Source organism: Xiphophorus couchianus, chromosome 19, assembly GCF_001444195.1.
Source record: "Xiphophorus couchianus chromosome 19, X_couchianus-1.0, whole genome shotgun sequence".
NCBI lineage: Eukaryota > Metazoa > Chordata > Actinopteri > Cyprinodontiformes > Poeciliidae > Xiphophorus > Xiphophorus couchianus.
The window spans coordinates 13,925,675-13,948,240 of record NC_040246.1 but is presented as its reverse complement, the minus strand read 5'-3'; the positions used below and the strand labels follow the sequence as shown (position 1 = coordinate 13,948,240).

The 22,566-nt window shown below is 36.5% G+C and overlaps 2 protein-coding genes across 7 annotated transcripts in view; both read right to left on the bottom strand.

Annotated features, from left to right (window-relative positions):
• The window catches only part of LOC114134004 (pleckstrin homology domain-containing family G member 3-like), a 38,285-nt gene extending 28,878 nt beyond the window's left edge, over positions 1–9,407 (bottom strand). For 2 of the 5 annotated variants that reach the window (XM_028000186.1, XM_028000189.1), the window contains exons 1-2: positions 6,928–7,065; positions 2,939–3,000 (exon numbers count right to left, since the gene is read on the bottom strand). In XM_028000186.1, the coding sequence (XP_027855987.1) occupies positions 2,939–3,000; positions 6,928–7,037 (172 nt within the window). In that variant the 5' untranslated portion in view covers positions 7,038–7,065. Of the gene's footprint in view, positions 1–2,938; positions 3,001–6,927; positions 7,066–9,091 lie in introns of those variants that run through there. The other 3 variants (XM_028000187.1, XM_028000188.1, XM_028000185.1) reach the window with 3 other exon arrangements.
• A 2,571-nt stretch (positions 9,408–11,978) lies between these two features.
• Positions 11,979–22,246, bottom strand: spint1a (serine peptidase inhibitor, Kunitz type 1 a). 2 transcript variants are annotated; one of them, XM_028000774.1, is made up of 10 exons: positions 21,502–22,246; positions 19,861–20,021; positions 19,579–19,720; positions 15,944–16,111; positions 14,755–14,787; positions 14,404–14,535; positions 14,222–14,272; positions 13,899–14,069; positions 13,625–13,684; positions 11,979–12,613 (listed from the first exon to the last, which is right to left on the bottom strand). In XM_028000774.1, exons 1-10 carry the CDS (start codon positions 21,905–21,907, stop codon positions 12,486–12,488), a joined length of 1,452 nt encoding a protein of 483 aa, XP_027856575.1. In that variant the 5' UTR covers positions 21,908–22,246; the 3' UTR covers positions 11,979–12,485. The 2 variants fall into 2 exon arrangements, with proteins under 2 accessions (XP_027856575.1, XP_027856574.1); XM_028000773.1 differs by having other exon boundaries at positions 19,861–20,024; positions 21,502–22,245.
• Positions 22,247–22,566: the final 320 nt, after the last annotated feature.

Here is a 22,566-nt window from a genome sequence, read left to right as displayed (position 1 = left end):
GCATTGTAATCAGATCTTTTGTTGGTCGTTTAAAGATCTAGGTCAGACAATAACATAAAATAAAGGGAACGCGATGGGTTATAAATTTAAGTTATGATAGCCATGTGGCCATAAAAAGGAGTTAGAATGCATTCAGTTTTTCTTATGTTAATGAATTAAGTTCAATAATTTTGAATTATAACAGACCAATACAATGTGAGTAATTGTGAAATGTAAGCAAGATGATACATCTCAAAACTTGTGTTGTGTATCTTACATTTCTAAATTGCCCCTTTTACTCTAATAATTCTAAATAAACCCAGTGAAAGCATCTGCCTCATTTGTCTAATCATTAAACTCGCTGTGTGTAATTTAATCTCAGTAGAAATACAGATGTATTGTTTCCGGTTTTAAAAGGTTGCTGGAGGAAATAAGTGAACAAACAGCATCATGAATACCAAAGAATGAAACAAACAGGTCAGGAATGATTAGATTGTAAAACTATATTTAACACTTTTTGTTAGATAGACCCATCATTTAAAAATAAAAAGAGAATGACACAACTGTAATCCCACCAAGAAAAACATCCCCAGGAGAGACCACTACAGATTGTTGATAGATTAATCATGCATCGCAGACATTTGGTCATTGCGGAGAAGCAACAAAAACCAAGGCTTTGTTGTCGGACTGGTTAATAGGAAAATAAACAGAGTTAAATACATGATGGTCCTTGAAGAAACGGGTGGAGGTAATAAGATGGAAAATGAAAAGATTCAATTGGTTTGTATACTTTTACTGATTTTAATCTTCCTTAACAGGATTTGCTGAATTATCACGTGAGCTGCATGTGATCAACGCTACAGTCAATTAGACAGATGAAGAAAAGTTCCAGTTCACGAAGCCCCCTTAACAAGCTCACTCGAGAGACGCAGCCATCCCTGTCAACATCCATCTGTGTCCACAATCCTATGTCCACTGGTCTGGAAAAGCTGCGGTGAATGGAGATGATCCATCAGTCCCCCATCCCAGAACCCCTGTAAAGCTGTACGTTCTGCACAAGCAGCTACATTCCTGTTTGGGGTTAAGTAGGTCAGAGAGGAGACTTATCTTCGAACCCTCAGGTTGGTTATTGCTTGGTAGAGCCATCATCATTCAACCAACAACCTTGTTTTATTTGTGGGATCTGAAGCTTGATGGTGATCATACTCAGACAAAGTGCTTTCTCATGAAATCGTTGCTGTTAACTACATCCAATCATCACCTCATCTAGAAAGCACATTACTAACAGCTTTGCCCCTTAATTACCCCCAATCCATCACTGAACAGAGATCAGTTGGTCACATTTTAATATCAATAGGTTTTTAGAAAAGATTTAAGCCTCAAGTGAGCTCTAGAAAAGAAATGTATTTGGTGAAGCACAATCTTATGAGGAAATTGAGACAAAATTTGCATGAGGGTGGCACACGTCTTCTCTCGCCAAAATCCTCCTCTGGCTACAGCTGAACCAAAGGGACAGGCGTGGGGGGAACAAAAACTCCCATTGACGCACAGATATTCTTCAGCCAAAGTGGAAGTCCAGAGCCAAATGTGTGCAGCAGAGGAGGGGGAGTTAGTGGGTTGAAGGACGGAGCAGGCAAACAGACACAGAGAGGTCCTGTGTCAAGACAGAGGCTCTGCGGTTGAAATTATAAACTCTAAACTAATACGTAATCTGAGTGGCCCCCAGCATACAAGGTCAGCACCACTGGTTGGACAAACCAGCCTGACTGTCAGGGATCCTGACAAGTTTTGGGTCTATGTGCTCATGTTCTGGGGGCTACAGTTGTGTGAAAGAAGGTTGGCTGAGCTCCACACAGCCACACAAAGAGCCTCTCTGCCAGTCGGGAGTGTAGGAGGGGAGTTCATTGCTCTTTCAGTCTGCTCCTCAAAGTCTCTACATTTCCTCTGTTTTTCTGTTTCCATCATTTTTTCCCCTCTATGCGCTACAGAAGGCCTTTTAAATTAGCACACTGTCCTAAGGGAACCAGGCACTGTAAAGCAGCCATCTGTCAAAAGTCTTTATCATAAAAATGGTTGATTTATGGAAAGCATACCCCTTAACTTTCTCACATTTTGTCAGACTGCAACCTAAAGCTTTAATAACTCTAAATTTTATCTGCAGTTCATGTGAAAACACAAAATAGTGCAAAAAATGAGGAAGAAGGAAAATGATGGGAGTTTTTAAAATGCTTCACAAAAAAGAAACAACTCCCCTGCCCCCCAAAATGTGTATTTGCTTTTTTTCTTCTGATACACCCAAATGAAATCAACTGCAAACAGCTGCCTTCAGAAATCAACTAATTATTAAAGTACTCCAGTTTTGAGATTTTCCTATGTTTTATTGGCTCTAGAGGTCTTTGGTAGTGGTTAGACAGGAAAATGGGTTATGAATGAGAGAGAAGACATTTATGGTGCTTTTAAACACTGTGGCAACATGTACAGTAAATGAGGTTAAACACAAATGTTTAAGATTTAATGAGGTATAACTCACAAAAGGTTTTTTCATCCACCATTATCATCACTTTGTTTTCTGGATGAGACACCTCTATTGGAGTTTGAGGACTGGGTGAGTAAAATAAGTCTCTCACTTTCCCAGTAAGAATATCAGCTTTTTCAATTACAAGTCTGCTGTAGCACCTTTCGAATGGATCTCTCAGGATGATTATACTTGGAAAGCTTTGTATTTATTGAGGCGTGACAAAGAACTATTAACTACAACTATAACACTGTTATTAGATGTGCAAAGCTGGTAGAAACATACAGAAAAAATTACTTACAGCTGTAACCACAGTAAAAGGTGGTTCTGTCACATAAACTCCCAATAAAATACATTGACTTCTGTGGTTATAACATGACAAAATGTACTACTTTGGTAAGGCATGTATGTGTGTCATAACAGAGAATACTCTTTTGATCTTACCTTCCCCCATTTGGCCCTGGTGGCGAGTAGAATGGGAGCCCTCTGGCATGGCACGCAGGCCTCTGAGTTGACAATAGAAAACACAAATATTCAGACATGATCCAGATACTTCCAGCCAAGATGTACATAGCAACAATGTTTATCATCGTCATCCTGCTGGCCTATAAACAACATCATTATTTTGTCAAAGTTTTCTTCTTCTCTCCAGACTGCACACAGTGAACTGTGATCTTATACAAGAGGGAAATTCTTCCCATTCCACTGCTCGCTACTCAAACTTGTGTAATGCATAGTGCAGCTCTGCGGTAGAGGTAAAGGAAATGCTGATTTGAGCTGAATCTAATCAGTGTGGAAAGATCAAGAGAGTTTTTTGGCAAAGAAATATAATATCACTTAGTGATTACAGATCAAATGGAAGCATGTTACTTACTGTTAAAGACTAAACTGATTAACATTATCCCTTCAGCTTGCTTTGATTAAATTCATATCAAATCAAAACCTGTCCCAGTCATCTAGGATTACAGGTTCACATCAAGGATTCTCTGATGTCTTATGCCAGACTGTAGCTTTCTCAAGCCTAAGCTGTATCCCTCTGGACTCAATGTGTTGCCACTTTCACACAACTTCACTTCTCAGCAAATTAACACATTGCATGAGAATTGTCCCTTTGGGGATCCGGGTGAGCCCCAGGGCCTTTTTAGATGCCACATTCTTTGGCCAGATAGATCTGAGGAGAGCAGGAATTCTTCAGGGATTAGGATGGGCATTGTTCCCGCTACATCTGCTGGCCACTGTGCCGAGCTGACAGCAAGGCCAGCTGAGACCAGCCGGGCCAGGCGAAACCCGCTGCCCGGAGGTTCACCAATTAAGATGTGCAGGAATGCAGGGATATAAGTCACAGAGCTGGATGTGGACATTAGGATCACTGCTTCAGTCAAAGGCCCCTCCAGCTGCAGCTCGGACTAATGTACTGTAGAGCTTGTAAAATCTACCCACTGAAACTATTATTATTTGTTACACAAGAGATCCAAATAAAACCTACAGTGTGTTATGCATTGCACACACTGTGAGACAATACCATATTTTTCTACATATGTTTTAGTTTACTTATCTATAACTGCCAGAACTGTACAATATTTTGACTCAAAATAATTTGAATTTTGCTTTCCATTCATTAACGTTTCTTTGACGTGTGACCCCATCATTTATGCCCTGAATCAAATGTCTTTTGTGGCATTTTGGTTTTTCAGGGAACCGATACATGACAAAGAGAGGTTTGAGGTTTTATCGTACCATGTTGTAATTGAAAATTTAAAGCAAATGTATGAGACCATATAAACACATTTATTTAAAACAGCTTCCCACATCTAGTTTTAAAACAGTGTTAGTTTCCACACCTTGACTGTCCTTGTTTTTGGGGGGGGGTTTTGTTGTTGTTGTTGTTGCCAGTGGAGTGATTTCCAAAGAGCCAGATTCGTCTTGATAGCATGTAAAAACTTTACACTCTTCTTTCAGGCAGCTCAGCATTAATGCCCAGCAACACTTCAGGGAGAGGTAGCACTGCATTGCACTATGTTCCAACATCCTAAAAAAATACTCTAAAGCACATTTCTTTCTAACCTCTCATTAAGAGGACTTTAAAACGTAGAATAAGTATGATGTACATTTTTAAGGTTTTTAGGTTGATGATTTTTAAAACCTCAGTATGGCTTTCTTCACATGTAGCTTTAGAGTCTAAAGCTTTTGACCAGGCTCAATTACTTTTTAAGAACTGGGTTAGTTTGTGAAAAATGGAGAACCACTGAAAGTTTGGCTTTCAACTTATCTCGGTGAACAGTGAGCTAATAAAATCCTTAATAATCCCTCCCACACCAACCCCTTAACTCACCCAGCCTAATTTTCAGACCAAAACTATGCTAATCTGTCTTTGGTCAAGGACTGACTAGACTGGGAATAATGGGCTCAAACCTAGAAACACGCAGACGTCTGGGTGTCCAAATGCTCTTCCAGTCTTATCAAAGGCTCTATCGGGTGATTATAATCAGGGACATTGTAAACTTTTAAATTGCCTTACAAGGAAACAAGTACAACTTTCAGAAAAACGTTTAAATCTTTGGATACTACTTGGCCATGTTTAATGCTTGGTTTTCCGAAGGAGGGCGTAGGACCAAAAGTTTCAATCCTAAAGAAAACACTAAATACAGCCATACATTCATGCCAGGCTCACCACCTGTGTCTGAACTAAATACAATTTCACACAAATGGAGAGCATTTGGTTCCCACAGCTGACGACTGCATTACCACAGCATGAACCTCCCCGCATGGGAATTTTCAACTTGCCCCCTAATTAGATACAGATGCCACAAAACCAGTCTGATGGTTATGAACAACAGGATGGGCAAAGGATCGTTTCTTCAGATGAGATGATAAACTTTCTTGTTCTTCTGCTCCAAAGTCTTTACACAGATTTGAGTGTTGAGGACCAAATTGCACCTTTTATCCAAAATAAACAAATGATTGAGGGAGATAGATGTAAGCTCATATATGTCCCTTAAGGAAATCAAGCAGAAACTCTGTTTCTGCTTGATTAAAAGCATTACTCAAGCAACATATACAAGTAAAGCATTTCTCTTAAGCAAAGATCTTCAATTTGACATATGATAGTAAAGAGTCCTTTGGATCTTGATGACTATCTGGAGATGTTACCTCAGGGAATGTACTGTAGGTTATAGCAGAAGTAAAAGCAGCAGCCTTGTCTACAGAGGAAATCACTTCTCCTCATTCTTCAGATAAATCACCTTCAGGAAGGTACACAGAGGGCATAGTCAATAATAAAGGATGTAACCAAAACCGGGTGAAGGCTCTAGTTGAGCGCTCTGCAACAGCATTCAGGCTTTATGCATCTTTCAACAGTTGTTACAATGTTTACAAATAAATACCTGACAGGTATTTCAGGCATTAGCCCACCAAGGTCAGTACTTTCTGCCATTATTTTTTGCAAAATAGCTCACGCTCAATCAAATGTGATGGGCAAGTCTAAACATCAGTTTTCAAGTTTTACCTGAACACTAAATATGATGCATTGTAAATTTTAACTATATTAATGAAAATAAATCCGTAATTTCTCTCTCATTGAAATTATGATGCGTCTCACTCTGTCTGTGAAATTAAAGCATGTTGATTAGGAGTCTCTGTTGATTAGAGATTTCCATTTAAATCCCAATTTACAAAGAAATGTGTATAACAAATTCTCAATTGTTTTTACAACTCAAATGTACAAACTAATCAAAAGCAAAACAAGCCTAAATGTTGCTCCTCTGTCACAGCATGAGATCTACCACATGGGACATTGGAAGGATGACATAAATACTCTGGAGCGTCTTGAGGCAGTCACACACTGTGGCTTGAATTTCTCTTAAAAACACCGTCGGTCAGGACAGATATTTAGGTCAATGACAGTAAAACCTAACCTGGACTTGGGGCTTTTCAGAGTCAAAGAGTGATGGAGTTTTTTTTAATAAATCAGAACTGGTGGGGTGTTTATCTTGCATGACCTCTTCGTTACCCCATTTGAAAGCTTTTCTGTGAGTGCCCTCTTTTCCCACATTACTCCTGCAGTTTGTTCTCTGACATGCAGGCTTTAAGAGACCAACAGCTTTTCATTCTCTAGAGAAAACAATACGCCCTGAAGGCCACTCTTCAACTCAAATAAATCCACCGACTAGACAAAAGACCCTAGTCCAACCTTCACACAGACACACAGCCCATAACAAACCTCTTATTTTCATCCACTGCATTTCTAAATACGCCAGGAAGATGTGATTCAGCCAAATGAACAGCCAGGGGGCATGCAGCCCATATGGCACACCTACATTTCAGCTCCCCAAATAACCTTTAATGGGAGAATAATGGTTTCCCACTGCTGTGAACAAGGAAAAATACCACTTTCCTCTTCTCTTACAAAAATATCCAATAAAAAACACAAATACCTGGCATGTGAGGTTAGAAAATTCCATCTGTGTGAGCAAGTCGCAACTGAAGATTTCAAACTCCTTAAAATTATGAGCGGTAGAGATCCAGAAGGCAAGAGGTCCTCCATTAATGCCCTGCACAGTTTGGACAGGGGAGAGGGCAGGACTGCTGGGTAAAATTAGACAACATGTCTTCAAATAGTACTGGAGTGTACCAGTTTAAAGGTACATCACACCACATTTGAAGGCACTAAGCTATTTTGTAACTGTCTAAAATAAAGCTAGACTTTCAAGGTTTCAGGGATGTAAAATGACACATAGCTCCTGCATGCCTTATTTCAGATAAACATTGGAAGGTTGCGTTTAAAGCTACTTTCTAGACTTTTCTGTTAAATCAATGAAACTCCCTTCAGATACATATTATTACCTGTGCAACAAATTGCCATTATTAATTTACTTGTTTTGATATTTTGTTGTATATCATTATTCAACCAGGATAAAAATCTACTTACATGCCTCTGGTTACATCATATTAGGCAAAAAGCCACCCAGACTTCCCTTGAATATGTCATTTTGTGTAATTTTTTTGTTTATTCCTCTTTATTCATCCATTTTTAAACAACTCTCTCCTACAAAAAGGTTCTTACTTATTGTGTATGGTTGTTGCAAAATGTTTGAGCCATGGTAAAGTGTTTGCATTTAGTGTACACACTAAATAGACTTCAGAAAATACTGGCAAAAAAATAAAAACACAAATGATGGAAGCTGTTTATGACAAAACTTAAAGCCACCTGGAACGAAACAAACACTTTGAAATTTATAAAATATTTCTAAAATTGATATTCCATCCTATTATTCACATATTTCAACTGATCAGCTCGAATCGTGTGCCTTTTGTGGTGTCATCAACCCAAAGGCACACAAAACAGAATTAGTAGCATTCTTCTGTCTACTTTTTTATTCTCTAAAACCTTAACTTTCAGTGAAATCCTGCAATGCAATATCCAGCTGTTTCTGTTCTATTTTGTTGTTCGTGTGGTCAGATAAAACACACACCACTGAATAGTTTCTTTAAATTATGTGCAAAGTTTGCAGAGTATCCCTAGCTGCAGATAGTTGAAGAGGTCTGCTGCAACTGTCCCTCAGTACCAAACAAGTTCAGGACAAAGAAAGAGGCTCTGTTGCAAGGTTTTAAAATTATAAGGTCTTCATAGAAGTAACCGCCCTCACATTCTGCAACTCTGGAGATTTTATCACAGCTAGAGTCTTCCAGCGTTGTGGAAGAAGTAACCAAAGGCCAACTCTGAGATCCAAGACACACTTGTGCAGCTTCCTGTCTGGACCACCTATTCAAATGCTTTGTTCAGGCAACATTTGTAAGAAATGATGTTGAGACTTTATTGTGCGAGAGGTCAAATGGGGTCAAAGAAGCACAAGATGGAGCTTTTCAGCAATAATTGATTGATTTTTGTCCCCATTCTTCTTCAGCTGCTGGTTGGGGAGAGCTTCTGACCTAAAAGTGAGCTTAATATTTGACTGTCTCAGTGGGGTGCTCATTCAAAATAACAATACGGTTTGCAAAGGGAAGAGTGTGTGCACCATGGGGGAGGAGTGGGATGCAGGAGAGCAGGAAATAGCACCGGGATTCTGATTTGTCTATCTTTAATAAAGATGATAAAATACACCCTGCTGCATCTGTCCAAAGTCCATTCAAGTGAGAGTGTTTTGTCAGAAAGACAAACAAAACGTATCTGACTGAAACTCCAGGGCACTGCTTCTGTACAGCTTGGAGGCTATAAAATTATATGAAGCAGAAAGTCTGACTTCAAGTAAAGCAGCCACAAAATAGGGATTCATCATCATAATGGCGAATTCAATAATCTAAACGGAATCTACAACTGCAAACTAATTCAAATGCATGCAATCCGATCATTTGTAAAACTGATTTTGTAATATTAAAAAAAATCAGTATTGCTGACTTCCATCATGATGTTTTTAAAACATGCTCAGGCGAGTTTAAACAAACGAGTAAAAAAAGAGAGAATGAAACGACATTGTTCAAATAACACCGTAGAGATACAGCAGCTAAGCCTAAACAAAATGCATAATTTCAGCTTGTTTAACAAACAATAACGTTAATTCAGATGAGACTGGGAAAAGTTTGTCAGTATAAAGTACGTACCGAATACCCCAACTTCTTATCTTCCAGCGACTTAAAACTCCTTGTTAAAGTTTTGTCTCTCTGCTAGCTCACTACACGAAATAATCAGCTGAGTTCAATAGTTTCTTCTTTTTACGTGATACATGCCTCTCAGAGACAAACATCCCAGAGCAGGTCCGAATATAAAACACACCAGCGCTGCTGCATCTTTGAAGAACTGCGAAGGAACTGCCTTTGCTGCTGCTGCTGCTTTCACTGCCTCCGGGAAATATTCAAACAGCGCTTTACGACAGCGAAAAACATGGCACTGAGTCAGAGTGACTGCAGCTGCAAAAGATAACGTTTGCTCTTCCGAGCACCTCCGCCGTCTAAATGTCCTAATTTTGCAATTAGCTGTTATTGTTATAGCTCGGCACATATTTTTGGTAATTCTCATCGGAAACCAGTAGGGAAAAAACAACAGGAGCCAAAAATAAAAAAAAAATAAACACAGCATTTTTATTAAAATCTGAAAGAATAATAAAACCTAAGACAATGTTTTTATTTGCACATTTAAAATAATAATCCATAATTACAGAGAAAGACAAATGAAAATCTATTGATTTTTAATTCTATTCAAAAACTATTTACTGTTTGGGAACACATAATCTGTGTGCAATCTGTTGCTTTTAGCTAACATTATTAAAACCAGTTAGCATGATCACTTAAAGTCCAAAGCTCAAACCTGAAACCTAAACACATTTAAATTGGGTTTAATTTCGTTATCAAATCCAAGTTCTGACACCCAAGCCGATGGAATACAGCACAATTAGCCATCAGAACTTGTTCTTGGTGGCATAAAAAACTGAAACTGACTGTATAGTTTTATAACTCGGATGGAATTGGAATGTATATTATCAATATTGAATGTCTATACAATAGGGGTGAATTTCTGGATATCAATTGGATCAAACTTTTTTGTAAAGTGCTACACTTTGATTCACAACGAAGTTTGTTTTGCTGTTTCTACATGGTATCAGTATCATCATTTTGTTATTTTTTTATATAAGAGTTTGCACAATACATGCTGAACAATGAAAGTATTCCCAAATGATTCAAGTAAAAAAAAAAAAAAAAAACCATGGCACTGAAAAAATATTACTGTTGAAGGTGTGTTCATTCGTAAGATTTTACACTGAAACACGTTGAAGTTGAACAGAGCTGTGTCGCCATCTCCTGGTGAGTCAGGTGAAGAAATGTTTGAACTGACATTTTTTTAAATTTTGTTTAGCCTGCGTGCTGTTACAAAAGAAACAAATATAACTATATGGATCACACTCTGTAATCACTATAATAATCATTATGATCAGTATCAATAGTAGTGGCTGCAGTAGTAGTGTTATTATTGAATTTCCAACATATGCATTGAAATGTATACAAAGTGCACTCATATTCATATCCCATAATTACCTATTACTGTGTTGGAATTTTTATGTTATTCTTGTATAATAGTATGAATAGTCTCTTGCCCGTGCATATGTTAATGTTTCTATTTCTGTTCAATGTGTACTGTAATGTGCCTACCTTAAGTAAATAATAGTTTCAAACAATCCAACAACTACTTGAAAACGTTTTCCATTAAAAGCAACAGCTTATTATTCCATGATATGGCTTATTGGAAGCGTAAAAGGGATAGCTCAAATTTTAAAACTGAGATTCTGCAAAAGACTTGATATATACTATGAGCAGCAGATAACTTGGTGTCTTCATTCAGTTTAAATCCAGATAAGTTGGTTGCAGAAGTCCACAGTGAACTTATACTTCAACTCCAATCTCAAAAACATCAGACCAGTTTATGTGAACTTTTTTTTTTAAATCAACCTTTAATCTGTTGGAAGATTTGAATAAGGGACTTTTTTTTAACAGAAGTAGGACAATAAAAAGAAAATAGAGGGAGAAAATGCTACACCATCAATGATCTGATCAGCTGAAAGGTACTAAAAACTTACTATGAAAAGCGGTTTCAGTCAGAGTAACTGCCTAACAAAAGCTACACTGGTGTAAATGACTCCTATATTTTTGTTTTGCTGAAAGCTATAATATTGATCTATAACCAATTTCTTTGAAATGAAAAAAGCTCAGTGAAAACGTTGGAAAAGAATACCAATATGTATTGGAATCCTTAAGGGGATTTTACCTCAAACATTTTGTGAAGAGGTTCCAATTGTGGAAATAACCTGAGCAGTTACACAGGTTTTTTGGTCTTTAATAAATGTGAATGATCATCTTTTTGTAGATTCCTACATAAAATGGTTTTTCATAATATATTTTTTGCAAAATTTGGGTCTCCAAACATCAGTGATAATAGACTCTTGAGGTGTCAGTGGTCTTCTATCACTAATCTTAATTACCCAAGTCAGAACAGTGATTAAGTTGTGTTAAAAAAAAGTAAATTTAATAAAGAAAATGATTTTAAGGTTCATAGGACAGGATTATTGTTCTATGAAAACTTAACTTAACCAGTTAAGTTTTTTAAATCGTTTTAGGAAGGCAGAAGTAACATTAAGTCCAGGCCTTAATGCATAGAATAGAAGTACTTTATTCATCCCGGCAGGGAAATTACTTAAGAAGACAAAAAACAAAAATGGCAACTGTGTAAGATACATATTTCTAAAAATAATTTCAAAAATAATAAATTTGGTTTAAAACTTTTTTTATTTAAGACAGAGATCATGACAATAAGATCATGACAATAAGTAAAGCTAAAGAAGTCTATATCAAATTATATCTACAAATGTATCAGTTGTATCAATTAAAATATTTAATAGTAAAGTTAAACACAAATCTTATATATATATAAAACTGAAACCTAAAAGAAAAATTGATAAAAGTACTTCTAAGAAAATATTTTTTTAAACCCAAAATTATGTACAACAGTTTGCATGTGGGTGAAATTCAATGGAATGTAACAACAATGTGTAAAATAAGGTTAAAGTAAGAAAACTGCAGAAAACAAAACACGTTCATGTCAAAAGTGTACACATAAACGAGATCCCCTGGGTTTGGTTGAAAGACAGGAGTTTTGCTTTCAACTGTACAATAAACAGCAAAAGTCATTTAATTAGAACTTATATAAAATGAAAGAATGAAAACATCAAATATTGTATTCTAATGGGAGGGTTTCTTCTGATGCTCTGCCATGTTCTAATCAATCACATAACCTCATCTTACAGATTCCTGTGCCAATTTATTCCAGTAGCATGCAGAACTTAAAGCAACACTTCACATTTCATCAAAGACTTTCTGCTTTTTATATGCATCCTCTTCAAAACATTTTCACATACAGACTTAATTAGAAGAAAAAACAAGCCTTCCTGCACTTCCAAACGCAGAGTCTTTGTTTGTGATAAAGCATTTAGATGAGCGTAAGATGGTTTCACAGAGGTTTGCTGTTAGTAGACACCAGGGTGTGGCTGGGCTGTCTGTTCTTTAGCCAGCAGTACCCCAGGATGGCAAGGACAATGACGATGGCTATACCCAGGACAATGGCAATGGCAACAACACCTGTCCAATAATGACAAACATTTTGGTTAAAACTTGAACTTGAACTGCAAAATTGAGCTGAATAAACATTGACGTTTGACAGAAAAACTGAAACCCATTTTCATAGTTAAGACACACAAAAGACAAATTACAGGTTAAAAAAAAGAATCATCATTTTAAACTGGCTTCTTAATCTCACTTGGAGCTTACTCCATTAGAGCACTTTTGGGATGTGGTGGAAAAAATTCTCACCGTGAACTAATTTGTAGCAACTGTTTGATGAGGTCATGTCAGTACAGACAAAAATTGGCCAGCAAGTTAAACTTAATAAAGTGGATTGTGAGTGTACCTTAGGATTTCTTTTACAATTTTTGTTTATGTCTGAAGATGTGTTTGTTTTTTTCCTGGATTAAGCTACTGAAGGAGCTACTACTGTAATATCTTCCATACTCTTTCCCACAAACTGTAGGAAAGACTAAGTGATAATGTTTTTGTTTTCCCTCCAGTCAGTTGAAGCTGATGGCTTCTCACTGGTAAACCTAGTTCTGGTGGAGGTTTGCTCCAGTTCTAGAAGGGTTTTAACTCCACTTTTGCCACATTATGTGGCAACATTTTCTAATTTTGAGACAAGACTGATTAAATATCTGACTGCAGTGTATAATAATTAAGAAATAAACAAGACTGTATGTAATCGGGTCTGAATGAGTCTAACACCTGGACTGTGCTGGAATAAACCAGACTATTCTGAAATCATTTCAAACCAAATGGGATTTTACATATATGGATATGACTGACCTTGTTAAATCCGAAACTATACAGACAAACTGAACTAAAGTCATTTGTGTTATTTTACTTGTTTTACTCAAAATATGTCAAAAACTGCTAAGCTTCCTGCATTTAATCTCTACTGAAGACTTTGTGGTTCAACCCATTAATTATACTTTATGCAAATCATTCCAGTAATATGTCCTCTATACATATTAGAGGACATATTGTTTAATACTATCAAGGGGAAAAAAAGAGGTTGATTACTTGTATTGGAGTCAGTCTCTTGTTTCTCAGCTTTGGTCTGTTTGTCAAATATATCGCTTTCTGTAATAAAAGAAAACACATATGCATGACACATTCTAAAAATAGACAAAGCAACGTCAAAACTTGAATATATTCCATATTGGTTGATTAATAAGAGCACATGATAACAAATCAAAGGTCTAAAGAGGCAGAAATAACATAGTTTTGCATCTACAGTGATTCTTTGAGTCATGTATAAATGGCGTGCCAATCCAACTTCAAATTACAAACTCACCTGTCACACCATGACATTCTCGGATACACTGTTCCTTAGATTCAAATCTGTTATCGTTTCCTTCACAGCCTCCGTAATTGAAGCGGGTGCAACTCTGCGTCCGGGGATCATAGTACCACTTTGTAAAGCTATCCCTGCAAGTTCCTGTTTCTGGCTCATCCGTACAGTACGCTGTAATAAAAATTACAAAAATGATAAAGTCTATGATTTCAAAACAAAGGACTAAAGCATGTATCTGTGATATATGAAGAGTATATTCAGGAAGAAGGAAGGGAAGTGAATTAAAAGTCAGAAATCAACAGGGAATGGAAAATTCAAACCACCTCTCTTTCCAGCCAAGTTAAGGTCCAACAGAGTACGAAAGTTGCTTTGAACTGATAAACAGACAGGACATAATTAATGTTAACAATAATTCTAATATGGCATCTAAAACATGTTGTAATCAAAGCAATTAATTAAATTAGTCAAATGAGAACTGGGTCTGGTTTGCATGGCAAGCTCTTACAGTCATTGCAGTTCTTCTCGTCTGATTCATCCGTGCATTGTGCCGTTTCATCGCACTTCAGTCCTCTATCCAAACAGCAACCATTATCACACTTGAATTGATCAGTGGTACATGGAGCTCCACACTTTTCTTCTGTGGCACAAACACATAGATAATATTCAGCTGGGCCATCTTATAATTCTACAAATAGCAGCATGCACTGTTACAAGTGAAAGCAAAAAACTAATAAACTTAAAAGCATTTGTTGACCACGCAGACAATAAAAACATTCTATGAATATTAAAATGTCTAATTGTGCATTTACATTTCTTCTTATCAAAATACCTGCTAAAATAAAGTGCTAGTTTTTACCTGCAACATGCAGACTTCGCCCAGATGAACCACCTTTATCAAAAACAAAGAAAACCAAAGAAAAATTATTGCTTGCTGCAAACAATAACTCTGCTTAGCAAACATTGAGAGAGTCATTCTTGCTCAGGTATTTAGAGAAATATAGGATATGCAATGTCTGTCTGCATGAAATAAGAGGTTGTTTTGGTTAGTCTAAAAAGTTAATCAAAATACACTTTAAGAGACCTTAAAGCTGGAGTATATAACTTATATTAAAAATATATTATTTTACATATTTGTTGAAACAGGCCACTGATGAGAGCAGTTAATGGTTTTCCTCTAATGACATGCTGTTTTTCCAAAATTAGCACATTTAGCTGTGAGTACATTTTGTTGATTGACAATGCTAAGACCTTCTATGATTGGCTATGATTGGTTGTTTTTGGCCGAGATGACTTCTGAGCAGTGAATTTCTTCAGACAGCAATAATAGCTCATAGAGGAGGTGGTGGAAATCAAACTTTTCACAGCTTATCTGTCTCCTAACATACTGTCATATGGTGACAGTTTCAACAAATATTTAAAAAAAAACATTTATTTGTAAAAGTTACATACTGAACCTTTAAAGAACAACAGTCCTTACAATTGAAAGTTCAGATCTGGTTAGTTCAAGTCACTAAAATATTATAACATAAAAGATTATAATAATTTAGTAACTCATGAAGGCTATTAGTTACCATAGTTTGTATCAGAGTAAAAAAAAAGTAAAAACTATTTAAAAAAAGAAAATAAAACTATGCATCATAACATTCCATAATATTTTAGACAGTTCAATCAACTTCTGACATCCAATTTCATATTCAACAAAGATTAACTGTTTCTTGGATCAGCCTTCAATCAGGAAGTGGGTTGCCCAAATGAAGTTGCAAATCTGCTTCATTTGAGCAAAAAGGTTACTTCAAGCATTACTTAATCTTTACTTGTAACTGGTTACCCTTTTTAACTCACAAAGCTCTCACAACACCTTGAACCTGTTTAATATAGTTTATTTCTATATTTATGGTTATGCATGCAACCGACAAGGAAAAACCTACAGTATTTGCAATTAAGAAAACTATTACTTAGTTATTACATTACCAAGTAATCAGCTTTTTAATAGGGAAAAAGCTGATTTAAAAAAAAAGTCATTAAAAAAAACAAAAACAAACTACCTGTGCCATGACAGGCTTTCCGGCATTCCTCCTCCTTAATGTAGTTGTTCTTATTCTCCAGGCAACCCCCAAAGATGAACTCCTCACACTGCTCTGAGGCAGCGTTGTAATGCCAGCGTTTGAATGAACCACGGCACGGACCAATTTTCTTTGGAACCATGCAGTGGTCTGAAAGGACAACATATAAAGACTTAGGATCAAAACTAAAACACACACATGTTGTTGACAAACTGCATGAAACCTCTAATCATCTAAGTTTACTCACAAAATCAAGAACTTTGTAAACAGGTACATGTCAGTTAGATTATTATAAAAAAAAAGAAAAGATTTTTTTGTAATTTATATCATAAAGTGAAACCTCTGAATAAGGTTAATATTCAGTAACATATTTCTGTAAATTATGTACTAAGAACCCAAAATTCTGTCTTTAAGAAAATGTTAAAATTATTTTTAATATAGAATTTATGCAATGGACAATTTAATAAGTTATATAATCATGGAGAGAACTATCGTCTTGAGAGTTGTCCAGCAGACAGCCACACTATGTCAGCCTACTGGCTGACATAGTCACCATGTTAAAGAAGATGGCCCAGCATTCCAATGTAAAGTAGTGTGGAAGGAAAAGACATCGTAAAAAGTGTGCATAAGTAACAGGGATAAATGCTATTTCAAAGGTTTCGAGGAAATTCACAAGGTATACGCTGTCATTTTCCTTTCCAGCAGAACCAGAAAATGAGGGTCTCAACCTGATTTTGACATAAGTGAAATATTGGATGGATGAAAGCCATTATTGTCATTGAACTGAAGCAGCTCAGTAAAAACCAGGATGCAACTCCAAATAGTGATAAAAAGATTAAAATAATAATAAAATAAACATACAAATTTTCAAGAGAACAAATAGCTGCTGCACTTACACATGCTGCCATCATGTACAGACACATTTACAGAAACTTGAGATTATGTATATATGTATTAGTGCTGTCAGTCAATTAAAAAATGCAATCAGATTAATCACACTCTAGCTCTGTGATTAATCACAATGCCTAATATTGTAAGATTGAAAAATAAATATAAAACACAGTCATGGTTCTTGCAGGAATGGTGCCCTGAGAAAGCCCCTTTCTCTGTTGAACTCCCAACTACCTAAAGTGCCTAAAATGAATTGTTTTATTTGTAGCAGAACGTTTTTAGTTCTCTGGTGCCCCAACCCTTTCAGATGTCGTTCTGAGTGAATGCCTAATAACCCACATCAAAAATGCCACTTAATGCATGTTTTCAAAAAACGTTTAAGAAAATGTTTTATTGTCTCAACCCTGTCTGAAGATTCTATGTTTTTCCAAGTTTTTATATTCAGAAAGGTTTATAGGAAGTCTTTTAGTTTTAAATATTAATTTGGAATATCCCTCTCCATTCATTTTCTATGGAACGTGGGCGATGAGGTGACTGTGTGTGTATCAATCAAATTGGCAGAATAATTGCACTTTTAGAGGCAATTCTGATTTGTAAACATTTGCCTGAGTTTAGTTTTTTGTCCCCTAATGTCACATCGTCAGGGAAAAAATATTAAAAAGGCAAGAGGTTAGGCCAATGTGATTAACCCATAATATTTTTCTAGAACAAGGCACCAGACATAGGGCTCATTTCCTTCAAAGTTTCTACCAAGTTCCCATTTTAATATTATGTAACTGCTAGACATGCACTAAAGTAAAAAAAAAAAATCATGAAGTGGTGTGTTCTGAAAACAAAAGAATGTTGAGAAAAGCAGATTTGGGTAATCTCATTGTAGTTAATGATACACTCTGCATCAGCATTCGTTGAAAGAGCAGCTTTTGTAACACATTGCAGAGAAATGTCACCACAAAAATGAATTTAAACAAGATTTTCCACTAAGCGACTGAAAAACTATTAATAGGTAACTGAGCTTCAGTGTGGGTGGGACATTTCTAGTACTTATAAAGTCAATAGAATTTTGAGAGTTAAGACTCCTGTTCACTTTTATTCAATTCACACAGCAACAATGATAAAAGTCTTGTTGTGCAACAACCTGAAACCAGACAGACAAGTTTTGTTGAGTTGGGGGTGGAGAGATGGTATCAGGGGAGCAGTAAAAAAAACAAAACAAAATAAACACTGACTGTAATACTGCGTTCTATTTTCTCAACAGAACCCATTTCAAAGGAAGTAATCTGGATTATTCAGTTATTCCATGCTAATGGCGGCATCCTACCTACCATCAGCTGATCCATTTTGTTTCCTGTACAATGTCAGTTTACTGTGTAATTATATAACCAGTCAGGTTCTTATCTCTGCTTCCTTATTGTGTGTGAGCATGTCTCAACTCGTTTGGTTCCAACTAACATAGGATCCTCCAGCCCACAGAAGCATGCAAAGAACAACCAGAAAAACTGAAAAATCAAGCTGATGGGAAATTATCCTTCCATCTTGGCACAAACAATAAAAGTTATGGCTAAAAAACATGAAAAATCCAAGAAGAAAAAATTGAGAAATCCAGAGTTGTTTAGATGTGCCACAGAGATTTCAACGGAAAAAACGAGGTAAGACAGGAGGAATGCCTGAACAGACACCAACACCAACCGAAACTCTGGGTGTTAGTTCCTTAAACATACTCTAAATTGTGTACTGCTTTCAAGATGTCAGTGACGTCTTATTAGTAACTACATTTCCTAAGCACTTGGATAGTGACGCATTTATCACTATTCTGAAAGCAAACTATTTCATTATTTCCTCTTTTTTTTCAAGCACGTGCGTGCCATAGAACTCTTTCTCTGGATTGGCCTATTTAATGTGTTTTTCTGCATATTTACGGTAAATGGCTTGTACTTGTATCACAGTTAATTTAGTTCAGAAGACCTCTCAGTCATTCACGCACACTTTCACACACTGATGACACTTCTTTTTAACAGAAAAAGCTTCATTTACAAAAGATTGAAGCACAATTTAAGAATTAAACATTTTTCCAATATCTTAATTGAATATGGCTTGTCTTTAAGGATATAGTGGGTTAAATGAGCTATATGTGAAGGCTTGGGTAGGCAGAAGGGAACCACATGACATTAAATGTGGATATGAAACAGCCACATGGCATGTCTGAAATGCCTGAGGTCAGGACAAACACCCCTCGGCAATCACACACAAAACAATCTTAAATACAAAGTTACAAAATGGTGAGAGGGAAAACTGGCAAGAACACGTCTGAATTTACCAATAAATAATGACATGAAACAATAAGGTGTAACGAGGATATCATACCTTTTCTTTCTATTCCTGTCTTTCAATTTGTAGTCTCATTTGTATCCACAATTTACATTTTTTATTCATTACTACTTCCAAATCATAATGACTTACCTAAAACACTGTGTATCAATTTATTTTCCTTGCCATTCATACATATTAAAGATAAATAAAAATATTTAAATGTCACCCATAATTTAAATGGATAGTACTTTCTAAAAATGTATCTTTTGTTATATTAAACAGTTCCATCTCCTACCTGGGTACAAATCAAGCAAACTACAGAGTTACAAAATTGTCAAAGGAGAAAAAAAAAACCAACCAAACAAAAAAAAACATAAAACAATGATCCGTTTTATTGATTTGGAAGAGGAGACACTCACGCTCTGACTCGTCAGGGGTCAGGACCAGGACGTTGATCGTAGTGCTGTCTGACTGACCAGCATGGTCCGTGACTGTCAGGTTAAACTTGTACTTTCCAGAAGTTAGATTGGATACAGTGATCTCATCAGGAAAACTTGACTTCTGCAAAAATAAGGAGGACAATACTGAGTTACTGAATTACAGTCTCAGCAGTGTTGTTAAAATAAGGTATGGGGACATTTTGCAAAATTGCTAATTAAGTATGGCAATAACAGGACGGGAATTAAAGTTGCTTTTCTTACCTCAATGATCGCATATGGGTAAATGGTAACCATGGTCCATTTGAAGGTCAAAGTCTGCGGATCTTCATCTCTGCTCTGGAAGCCGCTCAGTCTCACAGACTCTTTTGGCTGGACCACTATGTCATAACCTGCAATGGCCACTGGCGGAGAGTCCTTTTTTTCTTCTTTGGGTATGAAATACATAATTAAAGATGATAAGGATGGCACATAACCTCAGTTGGATCACCAGGAAACAATTATGAATAAGCAGAGGAAAAAAAGAGCATGACATTCTCAGCAACTTCTCACTTCCAGACGTGTGTGAACATGAAAAACTTAGACTTTCTGATCTAAATCTGTCGTCCTCATAACAAATAGTGATGGTAGAGAAAGGAGCTATTCCAGTTTGGAGAGTGGACATTTTTTGCATTTTCTTCAGACTTATTTTGACTTAGACAAAAACAATAGTTCTTCAAGTCTTTTGAAAGCAATATTTTCAATCCTGATTTTCCTCCAAATTTATACTTTAGTGGAACAATGTAGAATTCGGATGAGTGAAAGAAAAATGCATTTTTATCCATTGTAATCTCACAATGGATAAAAAAAAGCATCCTTTTCCCAATGAAAAAATGTATTTCATTGAGACTAATGAAATACAATACACACAGAAAACATGCAACCTATATCACTGCACATGCATAAATACAAGGAAAGCTTGTTCATGGCACATCTGACGGATATGTTATGCAAATTTGGGCAGTAACATCACAGGATGAAGCACCGACCCCTTATAAGCAACTTTAGCAGACCAGGATGTCAGACTGAAAAAAATAGGACAACCAAAAATGACAACAAAACCTTTATACTTCTTTTTAAAACAACAACCTTAATTCAAATATCTGTCATACAATAACAAACTCAAAAAAGTAAAACAAAACATTATGTGTCCACTTTTGGCTTGTAAAATGCATGCTTCACCCTGTGACATCTGGATAATTAGATTTTCAACACTCACAAAAAAAGCATTATTATTTTTGTTTCTTTTTAAAAAAATGTATTTTCATTTGGAATCAAAACAAAATCGACCCATTCTGAAAGGATTTTGTTTTCAAATTAAAAACTCCTAATCCTGGCTGGATGGAAGAATCATTTTGAGGAGTCAAAATGGATGAGAAGACATTTAAATTACATTTTTATATTCAACATAATAATAAAAGACAACTGAAACGCACAAACATTCTGAATATTCAGAAACCCTCCACACCTCCTCTTGCCTTGTGTGATGTACTTCGCCCCCTGACGTCACTCATGTTCACAATGCAGTAAATTTGCTATTTCTGTTCAATTAAAACTAACTCAATAATTAAATTTGATTTTGCCACAGCTCAGGGCAGGGTGTCACACCTACTCTCCTACTTAGAACAGCACGTCCACAAGATGGTTGCTTAATTAGCTGCCTAGATATGAACACGAAAACCATCTGATAACTTCTTCAGCTTTCTTTGCAGGTGATGTTATAAAATTACAGTTATACATGAAAATGTAACTACGTTTTTACTCATCTAAAATCTAACAATTGGTTTATTATTGCAAAAGGCAGTCATCAAAGCATTTCCCAGTTCTACAGTATTTCGGTTGTATTTGACGGAGGTTTACACTCACCTGTGGGAGCATCGTGTTTTATGTAGTAGTCCTTAGAGAGAGACTTCAGGATGTAACTGAAATATCCTGACTTCTTGACAAAGCGGCAGGCGTATTTCTTGTTGTATAAGCAGTCAAACAAATAGCAGGAGTTAATGGTGCCCTCGCCTTGGTTCTCCATCAGAGCGACGTTGCACCTCGGGTCCTTACAACAGGACGCTACGCAGTCCATGTAACTCCCCACTTTCGGTGAGGAGAGAAACGTGGCCCCTTCATTCACCGATTCATTGGCATTGAGCATAAAGTTGTCTTTACCTGTGTCGAATTTGGACAGGCAGGTGTCGGCAGTGCTCTGGCCAGCGGTGAGGTGCAAAAAGCCAACTAGAAACAAGAGCGCTGCGAAGTGGCATCCAAAAAGTAAATTCATTCTAATCGTCTCCTCGAGATTACCACTCAGTTAAAAGCAGAAGTTGCGTGAAAGAAATCTGAAGTCAAATTGAGAAGAAAAAAAAAAATAGTGTCCGTCTTATTTAAAAAAGGAGGGTTCTTTCCGCACAAGGAGTAAAACACAAGCTTTCCGTCCTCCAAAGGCAGTCCTCACGAAAGTGACTAAAGAATTACTTCCTGGTAGTCAAATACAGGTATTCTTAGCGCCTCCACAGAATAATAAAAAAAAAAGGAAACGAAACAAACACTCATGAAACTCTGGTGTCGACACAAACCCGAGCATTGACAACATTTCTCAGATGACTCACCTGAGAAACAACAGGAAGTGAAATTCCACTCCCGATGCCACTCCCTTCTGACTGAAGCTACGACGAGAAGGCGAGTGTGTAAGGAAAACAGCGACTGACCAACACCTGTGTTTTTCCAGTTTCACCCCCACTATTTGGTAAACAAGGCAGTCAGGGGAAAAATAGAACCAGTGAAATATTGATGCAAAAGTTATTAAAGTTGGGTAAACGAAATGTAACTAGTGAAATTATCAGCACCACAGCTGTCACTGCTACGACTTGAGCTTGTTGTCTCTCCAAATTATGTAAGGTTCCCTGACACTTAAAAACTTTTTTTTTAATTTGAAATATG

What these genes read in the sequence shown, in the direction of transcription:
- spint1a (XM_028000773.1), bottom strand. Translation starts at nt 21,907, where the DNA reads ATGAATTTACTTTTTGGATGCCACTTCGCAGCGCTCTTGTTTCTAGTT. An exon ending in GCGAAGTCTGCATGTTGCAG is followed by an intron (nt 14,536 to 14,754) that starts GTAAAAACTAGC and finishes TTTGTGCCACAG; the next exon opens with AAGAAAAGTGTGGAGCTCCA. An exon ending in AGAATGTCATGGTGTGACAG is followed by an intron (nt 13,685 to 13,898) that starts GTGAGTTTGTAA and finishes CTTTTATTACAG; the next exon opens with AAAGCGATATATTTGACAAA.